Below are 12,054 nucleotides of genomic sequence, written 5' to 3'. Positions count from 1 at the left end.
GTGTAGAGGGCCCAGAGAGGGGCAAGGGCCAATGTAGCCAGTGTGTGGGGACAGCAGCAGCCTGGTAGGGCCATGCCTGGGTCAGGGGTGTTTGTTCCTGGGTCCTCCTCCTCACCCCGTACTTTTGGGTTTCCTCTTGTAGAAATAGCTGCACACGTCGCAAGCAAGGGCCCAATCACAGTTACCCTGAACTCAGCTGTCATGAAGGTAGGTGCCTCCCAATTAGCAATGCGGGAGAAGCCCTCTGGCTACTCAGCCCAACCCATGGTGATCCACCCACTAAGACACCCCCCGCCCATTCACTTTTGGCTCATTTTTGTGCCACTGCAGCATTATAAACTGGGCATCTCCCAGCCCTCAGTGAAGAGCTGTAGTCCAGACCGGGTGGATCATGTTGGCCTGCTGGTTGGTTACGGGCATGGTGAGTGGGGATGGGCAGTACAAGGGTTTGGATTGGGGTGAGATGGGGTTAAATGAACTGGAGTTTGGCAGGGGGCTCAGCTGTCAGAAACACTAAGACCACTGTGCCTTTCTCTTCACCAATTCATTTCAGAGAAGAAAATGCAGTACTGGGTCATCCAGAACTCCAGGGGGGAAGACTGGGGAGAGGAGGTGAGTGGGGAGTGTATGGGGCTGCCCCCAGGGCAGTGCTGGCTGTGAGGGTGTGGGCTGGTTTTGTCTGAAGGAGGCTGTGCTGTGGGATCATACAGAGACGGACTCTGGGTGGGGTGCAGGGACTGTTTACACAGGGGTCGCTTGCTGAAGGATTCTCAGCAATTTGAAGTCTTTAAATCATGATTTGGGGACTTCAACAGCTGAGTCAAGGGAGAGAATTCTTCCAGGAGTGGGTGGGTCAGCTTTTGTGGCCCGCATCATGCGGGAGGTCAGACTAGATAATCATAATGGTCCCTTCTGACCTTAGAGTCTATGAGTCTATGAGTAATGCTAAGACACAGCCCTCACTGGGGTGAGGTGTGGGCTTTTATTATACCAGGAGTGGCCAACCTAAGCCTGAGAAGGAGCCAGAATTTATCAATGTACATTGCCAAAGAACTACAGTAATACATCAGCAGCCCCCCATCAGCTTCTCCCCTCCACCCCGCTTCCCAGCACCTCCCGCCTACTGGCAGCCCCACCAATCAGCGCCTTTCCCCTTCCTCCCCATCAGCTGTTTTGTGGTATGCAGGAGGCTCTAGGGTGTGAGGGGGGAGGAGTGAGGGCACAACAGGCTCAGGGAAGGGGTGGAGTGGGGGCAGGGCCTGTGGCAGAGCCAGGGGTTGAGCAGTGAGCACCCCCGGCACATTGGAAAGTTGGCGCCTGTAGCTCCAGACCCGGAGTCGGTGCCTATATAAGGAGCCACATATTAACTTCTGAAGAGCCACATGTGGCTCGGAGCCACAGGTTGGCTACCCCTGTATTATCCACTCCCTGTGCAGGTTCAGACCCCGTTCCAGTTTGACGCAAAGGTGGAGTGAGAGGCGGGAGAATTCTTCCATCCACCTAGTGCAGGCTACTGCGGGGGCAGGGCCGCACGGCTATGTCTCTCGGAGTGTGTGGATTGTTACACCCCCGAGAGACAGAGCTATGCCAATGTCAGTTCCCGGTGTAGAGCAGCCCTAGGTGAGGAAAGACTGTCCAGTACCATCTGTCCCTAACCACGTGTCCCCTCGGCAGGGCTATTACCGTCTCCATCGCGGCAGTAACGCCTGCGGCATCACCACGTTCCCTGTAACAGCCACCGTCCACCGCGTTGGGGCTCCGGAACATAAAGTCCCCTGCCCGCCCTGAAGGGGGTGCTGCTGCTGCAGAGAGCCTGCTGACTTCCTGCCAAGACCCCTGCTACCACCAAGACAGAACTAACTGGGGCCACGGGCCTTCCCTGGGTGATGGGGGAATGAATTCGATACTCAGACTGCTCTAGCTCCATCCCCACAGGTACCCAGAGCTGGGCTCGGCCCTTCCAGCAACACTGCCTCCACGCGAATGCTCCTTCCCTTTGCTGCAGCAGCGAAAGGGGCCTGTGAAACTGCCATTAAACTGCTTTTATGGGCTGTGTGTGTGGCCCCTTTGATGGGGGGAGGTTGTTTAATTGTTAACTTGAGTGTACCACCCGACTCCCACCATGCTACGCACTCCACACACCAGCACCCTCGTTACAGCAACGGTGCTGGCTTTAGTGAGATGCTACGATCACAGCTAAGGGGGTTTCCAGGTGCTGCCCCCAGGGCCATGATGGGGGAGAAACACCCCTTTCCCCAGCAGCTCTTAATTCCAGCCTGGGCATAAGACCTCCCCCCACCACCTCTGATGTAAGGAGCTGGCCTGATCCCAGACAACGCAGCTGGGTCTGCACCCCAGGTGGCGGTTTGGGGAAGCAGCAACCCTGACACCCCACTCTACATGGTCCCAAGTCAGCAATGTGCACCCTGGGGGCAGCTGGTGGGTCACTGCACAGCAGGGGGCCTCGGCTCCCAGTCCTGGCTCTGATCCAGTGAGGGCTCCTAGGGGATCTACTGCAGCTCTGGTCTCTATCGCCCCCCAGAGGCGGTTCAGGCAGCAACCAGGCCCTCACTCACTGGCATGTTGATATGGGCAGTCAGCAAGGGCATGCTCTGGCCCTCCCGCAATACAAACACCTGCAAGAGAGAAGACAGAGCGCCCAGTGCTGAGATGCAGCCACCTCTGGGGTGGGGTGCAGGGCCTCCTTATACATGGATCCCTCCCTTGGCACTGAGATGCAGCCACCTCTGGGTCCTAACCCCCCACCCACCCACACCAGGAGGGAGGTGGGAGCATTTTAAAGGGTCAGGCATCTCTCTGCGGTGGGGTGTCCCTCTACAAACCTTGATGACGTCCGAGATCCCCTTGTCGCTCAGACACTCCACAAAGGTTTCAATGGGGTAGTTCAGTCCCGGGACCAGCATGGGGGCCTGTAGGGAGACAAAGCTGAGTCAGGCAGAGTGCAGGGGCCTGTAGGGGTGGTCAGAGGTGTTGGGGGGTGGGAGTACCTTGAAGAAGGCTCTCTTCATGGCATAGAGGCTCTGGTCGTAGAGGAAGCTCACCAGCAGGTTGATGGAGGGGCGCCCAGCTGACGTGTTCTGAATGTGGAGGGTCAGTTTGAAGGTGGGGCCGATACCCTGGACCTGGGGAAGGGGGGGTGGGGTAGATCCTGAGCATAGGTTCAGTGCAAAGGAGAGAGGAGTCCTTGATCCCACAGCCAATCCAGTCAGCCTGGGGTTGGGGGGGGGGAGGGGTTCTCCATCACAGGAGCCACAAGAAGGGACCCCTGGAAATCTAAAGAGATGATTGAATCCCAAATCTCACCCCCACCATTCCGGAGTTCAGCCCAGATCTGCTCACTGAGCTAGAGCCACATCCCCTCTGGATTGAAAGCCCCCAAGCGATGGAGAGTTCCCTGCCCCCTGTTGTCCGAAGGGCAAATCCCTCTCCCTGCTAAACACTGGCTGTGGCTGACGGTGGCTCCTGGCTCTTGCTCAGACTTTGTCTGCGACCTTCATGAACCCCCTGCTCCCACAAATCCCCCCACTACGCAGAGAGACCGGGACAAGCCCCCTCAGGACCTTCTCTCAGAGGAACTCTTCCACTAGGGCTCCCTGAGGCCCAGGGTTTCCATTGTTCGCGTGGCTCCTCGCTGACCCCTCCCCCGTGGGTCAGTATCCTTGTGGAAGAACAGCCTCCGCCTGCGCAATCCTGAATTTTCTCACCCCGTCTCCTGGCTCCCTCCAAATGCCCCATACCCTCCTCATTCCAAGGGTCTGGTGTCCCCATGACCCACTCACCACGGCATTCATCTTAAGGGGCTCCTGAAGTGTGGATGTGACGGGCACCAGGCTGGACTCCAGCGCCTTGACATAGGCCCGGGCTGCCATGAGCCGCAGCCGGTAGAGGTCCATCTGGAACACGCGGTGCATGGCTGGCGAGGGGTGAAGGGACAGCGAGGACAGACAGTCAGCCTGGGGCCAGCAGCCAATCAATAAGGGGGATCTCTACCAATCACAACGGATCTTGGCTTTATGCCTTATCTGCAGCACAGGGACCTTTAGTGTCGCTCCGCTGGCACCAGGGTCAGCACTGAGTCCCCATCCTGCTCCCTGCAGCACAGCGCCCCCAGTGGCTGGTCAGTGCATTTGCATGGACATGCTGAGCTGGTAAGTAAATCCCAATCCAGTGGCTTCTCTCTTTCCCATGGTTGATGCTCAGAGTGGGACTGGTGACTCTACGGCTGGGCGCATGGGAGGAGACTCATGGCCGGGGGAGCATGGGAAATGGAATGGGAGATGCCCCACCTTGCCTCCCACCCCTAATCTCTATTCCCCCTCCTTATTCCCCTACACTCCCAGCTGCTCCATCCTCAACCTGCCCACAAGCAGTCCCCCTCCTCAACCCACCATTCGTGCCCTACTCACCCACAGCATTCTCCCGCTCCCGCAGCGTCTGGTCCACGTACAGCCTGGTCTTCTTGGGCACGCTGAGTCGGATGCTCTGGGCCACAGGAGGGCCCAGCGACGTGTCCTTCTCCTCAAACACGGCCGTGCGCTTCAGGATCTTGATGATCAACCCCCCGCCTGTGGGGTGGGACCACCACAAATGGGCACAAAGGTCCTGAATCCCCTCTCCCTGGATCAGACCTGTGGGCCTATTCCCCATGGTGTACTGTCTCCTTAATGCCCCTTGCTGCACTGCACTGTCCCACGGGAGTTGAATTCCTTCCTGACCCACCAGCTGGAGCCCAGCTGATGCCCAGATGCCTGAGAGTAGAATTTCTAAGCTAGGGTCAGGGTGTCCTTACAGATGGGGCTGGGCAGGGTGTCCTGCACACAGCCGGCAGCATCCCCTGCAGGGTGCATTCACTACTGCACAGAAGCAATTGCACGGAACTGAATGGTGCCCGCCCGGCATGCCCCTTGCCTACCTTTAGTCGTCATGATCAGGGTGTTGTCCTCACGCCCATAGCGGCCAAAGCAAATGCTGGTGACCACGTCCTGTGAGGGAGCGAGGGGGGGTGGAAATGTGATATCAGGCAGCTCGGCCAGTGTCCTGGCTCCCCCATAACCATCAGATCCACAATCCTGGCTCCTAGCCTCCTCACTCTAAGCCACTAGACCCCATTCCCTTCTCAGAACCAGCGATAGAACTTAAGAGGCCTGGCTCCCAGCCTCCTGCTCTAGCCCATGAGACCCTACTCTCCGCCCAAAGCTGGGATAGAACCCAGAAGTCCTGCATTAACCCTGGCACTGGCTTTGCCTGGTGGGAAAGTTACCTGCGTGCGGATGATGTCCACAAGGTTTTTGTCCCGGTACATGTGCACCTCCTGGTTGGCCAGACCTACCATCACGGCCTGGAAGCCGCGTGATTTCTGGTCTAGGAGGCTCATAGTCATTAGTGGGGCTGGCAGATAGACTGTCCAGAGCTTCTTCCCCTGTAAGAGAAAGAGATCTGGCACTTAGATGTAACCATTTCTGGTGCAAGACTGTTTATCTGCCTCTGGGATGGGGGAGGGGGACTATTTATACAAGGATCCCTTGCGTGCCACCCCTGTGACACTGGCCCCCTTAGCAGACCAGACCTAGAATGGAGGTATGGAGATCTCCTGCTGGTCCTCCCAGGGAGAGGCACCTTGGTAACAGGTGGTGTAGGGAGCAGATCTGGGGGCACATAGGTTCCAAGACCTGCCCAGCTGCCCCACCCCTAGTGCCCCGTAGCAGGTGCCCTCACCCACTCCCACCTTCTGTGTATAGCCCTGCAGGGTTTCGTCAGAGCAGCCGGCCACGATATTCTTGTGTACCCGCACCAGCCCCACGGGCTGGGCACTCAGCTCGATGCAGTACTTGGGCCGCTTGGATTCCCTGGAGTGGGAAGGGAGGGCAGACAGGTCAGTGCCAGCCCGCCCCAGTGCTTGCTGCCCCACCCAGCTCCCTCCTTGCACCCCTGCCTTGTGGGCTCCCGTCACTCCCCCACCCACCCCCTGTGCCCAGGGAATGGGCACAGACAGGCCTCACTCGTAGGGATGTTACAGCAAGACCAAACCTTCAGGCACCTGGGCTTGGCTGAGCCCTTGCATGGAGGGAATCATCCCTATGGGAGAGCGCTACAGAGGTGCATTATGGGCAACTGGCATGGGTGGCTGTTGGGCAGTGGGGCAGCAGAGAGGCAGAGTATTGGGATAAGCCCATGGGTCTGATTGGAGAGGGAAGGGAATACCAAGCTGGAAAGGACCATAGGTCTGATCCGGGGGGAGGAGGAGACATACCAGGTTCCTTATCTTATGTTCCTCAGCACTCCTCTGCCTTCCCCTTTGCCCCATTCCAGCCCCAGGCTCCAAGACAGATGGCTGTCACCTGCGCAGGATGTAGATGCTCCCGTCCCGGCAGGCCACCGTGACCCGGTACTCCACATCGAACTGCCCCATCACGTCCAGGAAGGCTGGCACGCTCGGCAACGTCATCTGCAACAGCAAATGGAGAGCTGGGGCAGCCCCACACCCATGGGAACGAGCTACATATGATCAGGGGTCCCTTGCCTGGTGCTGAGATGCAGCCACCTCTGGGGTGGGATGCGGGGACTGTTTATATACAGACCCCCTTACCCGGCACCCCACTCACCTTGGCCAGGATAGTGAAGGCCTCAGGGTCCAGGATGAGGACATCGGCGCTCTCCGTCCCGATCACCAGGCAGCTGACCGCATCCTCATCCGCCATGTTCTTCTTCAGCGTGCTCATGCAGGTGATGACAGTCTGGACAGGGAGATGGGCATGAACCTCCCCCTTCCCCAGTCCCCCTCTCTACCAAGGGTGGGCAGTGCCAGTCTCCTCAGGGGCATGCTGGGAAGTAAGGGTACCCGGATGGCCCTTCTGGGACCCGCAAGTCATCGGTGGGGAACTGGCAATGCTAGAATACCCCTTTTCTCTAACCCCCACCCCACCGAGTCCCCTACTCTGGGAGGGTCCACTGGGGAGTTTTCCCCAGACTCAGGGCAGGGCAGGGACCCACCTGGCGCTTGATCGGTTGCCCCTTATGTAGGTTCACAAAATTCTCCATCTCTGGTACATCTTGGGCCAGGAACCTAGGGGTGGGGGAGACAGAGAAGGGGATTGTGGGATAGTGACACAGCCTCCTCTGGCCCAGTGTCCCCCCCTACCCCTTAGAACAGGAGCTCTGCTGCTGAGAGCCTTCCAAGCTTTGGGAAAACGTCCCCGCTCCCGTCCTATGCTCCTCACACCACCCGCCTCCCCACTGCCGAGCTTTCTCCCCGACCCCCACCTCCCCAGCTTGTGCTCCCCACACCACCCGTCTCCCCCACTGCCGAGATCCCTCCCCGACCCCCACCTCCCTGGCTTGTTCTCCCCACACCACCCGCCTCCCCCACTGCCGAGATCCCTCCCCGACCCCCACCTTCCCGGCTTGTGCTCCCCACACGACCCTTGTCACACAACCGCCTCCCGCACTGCTGAGATCCCTCCCCGATCCCCCCCGCCCCAGCTTGTGCTCCCTACACCACCCACCTGCCCTACTGCCGAGATCCCTCCCTCAGCTTGTGCTCCACACACCACCCGCCTCCCCCACTGCCGAGATCCGTCACCTCCCAGTCTTGTGCTCCGCACGCTACCCGCCTCCTCTACTGCTGAGATCCCTCCCTGATCCCCAATCCCCAGCCTGTGCTCCCTACACCATCTGCCTTCCCCGTTGCCAGGATCCAGCCCTGACCCCTTCACACATTCTCCTTTGGCCACCAGCCTCAATCTCCCTGCTCCAATCCCCTACAAAAATCAGGCTCCTAGAGCTCCCAGCCCACGTTTTTGGTGCTAGCCAGGAAATCGCTGGAGGGTGAGGTGCTCATGCCACTCCTTGCCCTCAGTGGTACCATATGGCCTTACCTCAGTGATCGTACCGACAGGGGGATTTCCGCCTTGTCCCTGACACACACCAGGAGAGGAAGATGTTGAACAGAGAGGAAGACATTGGACAGAAACTCAATACGATACATTCACCATCACAGACCCTGCCATCCACAACAGAACACTGGAGTCCTGATTTCCCACCCCCTCTACTGTAACCACTAGATCCCACTCCCCTCCCAGAGCTGGGGATAGAACCCGGGAGTCCTGGCTCTCAGCATGCCCGGCTCTAACCTCAAGGATCTCCCCAGAGTCCACACCCAGGGATCGAATGTTAAATGCCTCTGGCATTAGCTCCCAGCACTTGCTAAGCCAAGGACCAGGACGAAGTTTTTGGGGGGGCATGGTGATGTGACAGTCCATGGGGGGAAGGAAGAGACACTCACCGGATCCCCTCCAGCATTTCCTTCAGAGTCAGGGGGTCGATCATGTCCTGGAACGAGATGCAGATAGAGAGAGATGGGAAGGCACATGACTATAAGCTGGGAATAGAACCCAGGAGTCCTGGCTCCAAGCCCCTCCATTTTAACCACTAGACTCCACTCCCAGAGCTGGGTCTGATGTGGAGTGCCAGGGAGGGGTGGGCCCATTGGTTTGAGGTGGGGGACAGGGGTGTGGACTGGTACCCTGGGATGGCCATGCCACCCCCCACCTGCTCACCTCTTTGGCCTGCTCCCAGACGTCCAGCTCCAGGGGGTTGGCATCCAGGGGGGGCAAGGTAAATTTGAAGTAGGGCCGCAGGTTCTTGTAGACATAGACAAATGGGCCGGAGGTCACAGCCACGGCAGGCGTGCGTGGCTCATTCTGGTCCATCAGGAAGGTGACAACAGCAGACGGCAGGTCCAACAAGGTGCTCTCGCTGGCCAGCCCTGTGCCCCGGTACACCTTCAGCCTCATGGTGTGCCCAGCCATGCCCAGGTCACCCACCACCAGCTGTGGGGGGGGAGGAGACAGAGACAGAAGGGCAGTGCTGGGGGGTCCTCACCCCCACCCCAGGGCAGCTCCCACCTTCTGAGCTGGGCACAGGCACCCTCACTCCCTCCTGCCCAGAGAGGCAACCGGCCCAGAATACTCACTCCCACCCCAAGAGACAACCCCCACCCTAAATGTCTGCCCCCATCCCGCCCCAAGAGACACAATCCCCATCCAGATGCTGTTTGCCCCTGGGGGGGGGGTGCCAAAGCCAGGGTGGAGTGTGAGGGATACCAGGCTGATCTGGGAGGTGGTGGGGGGGGGGAGGTACCAGGCTGGATAGGCCCATTGCCTGGGGGTTGGGGTGGGGGGGCAGGCAGGCCAGCTTTCCTCACCTTGTACTCTCCATCACCATGCAGGTCAGCCAGTGCTGGAACAAAAGACAGATGTGGAGTCAGCATCCCTGACAACCTCCCCCCGTGCTAAACAGGTCCAGCCATGCCCAGTATCTGCATGGGAGACCAAGGGGACGCTCTCCCCTCCCAATTAATGCTGACCACAGTGCCCCAGCATAGTGACAGGGGGCACTGTGCTGCAGGGAGTGGAATTAGTAGGAGGTGTTCTCTCCTCGCAGATGCATTGGCTCATTCCATACCAACTGAGGAGGCTTGTGCTCCAGAGCCATGTAATAATTTGAAGGACTTTGAGATGAAAGGGGCTCTGGAAACATGGAGTGTAAGAGCATGACTGGGAGCCAGGACTCCTGGGTTCTATCCCCAACTCTGGGAGGGGAGTGGGGACTAGTGGTTAGAGCAGATGGGATGGGAGCCAGGACTCTTGGGTTCTATCCCCAGCTCTGTAAGGCAGACCATCTAACCACTATGCTCAGTGCTCTGTAACCACAGGGCTGTGTCTATCACTGCTGTGCGTCTGGTTCCCCTCTGGGATGCTCTCAGCAGGGTCTCATAAATGTCCACAAGTGGCATGAAAGGTCGGGGGATATATCCTAGGGGAGACCCCTGTAATGGGTGGCCCTCCACAGGCCCTAGCTAGCATGAGCCCAGCAGTATTAGTCATTATCCCTAGCAGCACAGCTCCCATCCATCTTCCCCTCCCAGGGATGTTAGTGGTGGACACGATGAAGGCAAAGTGCCATAGAAGGGGTTAGAGAGACAAGGTATTGGACCAACTTCTGTTGGTGAGAGAGACAAGTTACAAGAGACAAGCTACACAGAGCTCTTCCTCAGGTGTGGGAAAGGTACTCTGAAAGTGTCTCTCTCTCTCACCGGCACAAGTTGTTCCAATAAAAAATATTCAATCCCCCACCTTGTCTCGCTAATATCCTGGGACTGACACAGCTACAACTACACTGCATACAACAATTAGAAAGGATTACACAGGGCCCTGGAAGCTTGCTATGCGCTACAGTTAGTTATTTAATGGTGATCCGAGGGAGGCTGGGAACCAAGTTTTTCACCTCAGCTTTGGAAGTGGAGTGGGGTCCAGGAGGTTAGAACTGGGGGGCTAGGACTCCTGGGTTTATCCCCAGTTCTGGGAGGAGATAATGAACACAATTATAAGGTTTTCTTCCCAGCACTATCAGGAATGCAACAGCTGCTTTCCAATGAGTTCTCCTTGGAGGACCTAGAGATGTGGAGCTGGGGCTCTGTCACTGAAGGGTTGGAGGGGGTTAAATCCTTAATGGAGAACACTTTCCTGCCAACCAGGCCTCAGAGTTAAATAAGCATCAGACCGTCCCCTTCATTGCCTTTCCCTGTGTTTTTAAGTTCCACGTCCTGTTTGCTGTGGCTGTGCGTCTCACACACTCACCTTGAGAGACAGGAGTCTATGGAGTCCCATTCCCATTGAGTGTTAACAAACCTGGGTGGGTGGGAGGGAGGGTTTATTTTGTATTCCCAGGGTTGGGATTCCATGGCTCTGTACATAACTACGCTTTGCCATCCGCCAGCACCACACATGCTTAAGTGACCTTGAGAAGAGCTTCCTTTGCAAGGTACCTCACTAAGTTATTGATGGAGAATGTGGGGAGCAGATAAGGGAAGGGACTTATCTAAGCACCTACAGAGACAACATGGCAGGGGCAGGAACAGAACACAGCTGTTTGGATTCTCAGCACCCCACCGCCCACACATTATAACCACTGGAATAGAAACAAAAAGTCCTGATTCCCAGCCCCCCTCCAATCTAACCACTAGCCCTCACTCACCTTGCAGAGCCAGAACTCCTGGCCCTTTTCCCCCTCCCTCCCCACCTCTAACCACTCAATGGGCCTCCACCCAGGAGAATCCCACTGGCCCATTCCCCAGCTCTCTCAGCTCAGGGCACTTTATGGGAGGATCCTGGACTTACCGATGCAGGAGGAGAAGGTGTAGAGATTGGCCATGGGGTCGTAATGGGCATCCAGCCATTTGGAGTTGGCTTCATTACTGGAGAGGGACGTGGACAGGGTGGGGACACAAAGAGACAGGTAGACACAGAGCGACAATGAGAAACTGGGATATATTTCAATCAACACATGGAACAGAAATTCCAGCCGCCCCAATGCCTCCCCATCTGCTCAAACCACTAAAGCCCACTCCCCTCCTAGAGCTGGGCTAGAACCCAGGAGTCCTGGCTCCCAGCCCCTCCCCTACTCTAACCACTGGCCCCCACTCTCCTCCTAGAGCTGGGATAGAACCCAGGAGTCCTGGCTCCTGGCTCCCAGCCCCTCCCTGCGCTGGGAAGAGGATCCCAGACATTGCCACCCCCAGTTAATCAGGCCCATGAAAGAGGGGTTCAGGGATCACCAACACCCCCGCCACACACACCTCTCGCTGCTGGAGGAGGAGGAGGAGACGGCCGCCATGTCCTTCTGCAGGACTGGCAGGATCTGTTGCTACGGCAACCCAATGGCTGTGGATGGGAGTAACCGGAAAACAGTCCCCTAGCCAGATACGGTGTCGCACTCAAAAGGATCCTTCCGGGGGAGACTAACCCTAGCAACTCAAGGTTCCGGATCCACCCCCACTGACTCTGGGGCGCGCGGCGACGGGAGGGGGGCGGGCAGAGAGTGGAAGCAGAGCAGCTCCTGCAAGGGAGGAGTCACCCCAAGAACCTGACTTCCTCCTGGATCCAGCCTCCAAGGGAGAAGATGGTCCCCCTAAGAGCTATGCTGGGACCCCCAACTTGACTGACCCACAGTACAGGCACCAGTGCCGGTGTCCCC

General features: G+C 57.8%; 2 protein-coding genes across 7 annotated transcripts in view; one reads left to right on the top strand and one right to left on the bottom strand.

Annotated features, from left to right (window-relative positions):
- Positions 1-2,051, top strand: part of LOC101950436 (cathepsin W-like) — a 6,602-nt gene extending 4,551 nt beyond the window's left edge. For 3 of the 4 annotated variants that reach the window (XM_065551083.1, XM_065551084.1, XM_065551085.1), the window contains exons 8-11: positions 143-207; positions 331-421; positions 554-612; positions 1,675-2,051. In XM_065551083.1, the coding sequence (XP_065407155.1) occupies positions 143-207; positions 331-421; positions 554-612; positions 1,675-1,788 (329 nt within the window). In that variant the 3' untranslated portion in view covers positions 1,789-2,051. The remainder of the gene's footprint in view (positions 1-142; positions 208-330; positions 422-553; positions 613-1,674) is intronic. The other variant, XM_065551086.1, reaches the window with a different exon arrangement.
- BBS1 (Bardet-Biedl syndrome 1) lies at positions 964-12,054 on the bottom strand. 3 transcript variants are annotated; one of them, XM_042849763.2, is made up of 17 exons: positions 11,657-12,054; positions 11,199-11,275; positions 9,224-9,258; positions 8,577-8,849; positions 8,303-8,349; positions 7,896-7,934; positions 7,012-7,084; positions 6,624-6,755; positions 6,360-6,466; positions 5,747-5,867; positions 5,282-5,440; positions 4,934-5,003; positions 4,428-4,586; positions 3,801-3,934; positions 3,063-3,143; positions 2,844-2,930; positions 964-2,636 (listed from the first exon to the last, which is right to left on the bottom strand). In XM_042849763.2, exons 1-17 carry the CDS (start codon positions 11,692-11,694, stop codon positions 2,550-2,552), a joined length of 1,719 nt encoding a protein of 572 aa, XP_042705697.2. In that variant the 5' UTR covers positions 11,695-12,054; the 3' UTR covers positions 964-2,549. The 3 variants fall into 3 exon arrangements, with proteins under 3 accessions (XP_042705697.2, XP_023956126.2, XP_008177855.2); XM_024100358.3 differs by having other exon boundaries at positions 3,009-3,143; positions 11,657-12,041; XM_008179633.4 differs by lacking the exon at positions 6,624-6,755 and having other exon boundaries at positions 3,009-3,143; positions 11,657-12,053.

Source organism: Chrysemys picta, chromosome 7 (genome assembly GCF_011386835.1).
Source record: "Chrysemys picta bellii isolate R12L10 chromosome 7, ASM1138683v2, whole genome shotgun sequence".
Taxonomy (NCBI): Eukaryota; Metazoa; Chordata; order Testudines; family Emydidae; genus Chrysemys; species Chrysemys picta.
This window is presented reverse-complemented; position numbering and strand designations above follow the sequence as displayed.

Bases quoted from the DNA above. Each gene is read 5' to 3' on its own strand.
- BBS1 (XM_024100358.3), bottom strand. From the start codon at position 11,694: ATGGCGGCCGTCTCCTCCTCCTCCTCCAGCAGCGAGAG. The intron at 11,276-11,656 runs GTGTGTGTGGCG...GTCCCTCTCCAG, and splicing joins TCCTCCTCCAGCAGCGAGAG to TAATGAAGCCAACTCCAAAT. The intron at 6,467-6,623 runs GTGAGTGGGGTG...TTGCTGTTGCAG, and splicing joins CCTTCACTATCCTGGCCAAG to ATGACGTTGCCGAGCGTGCC.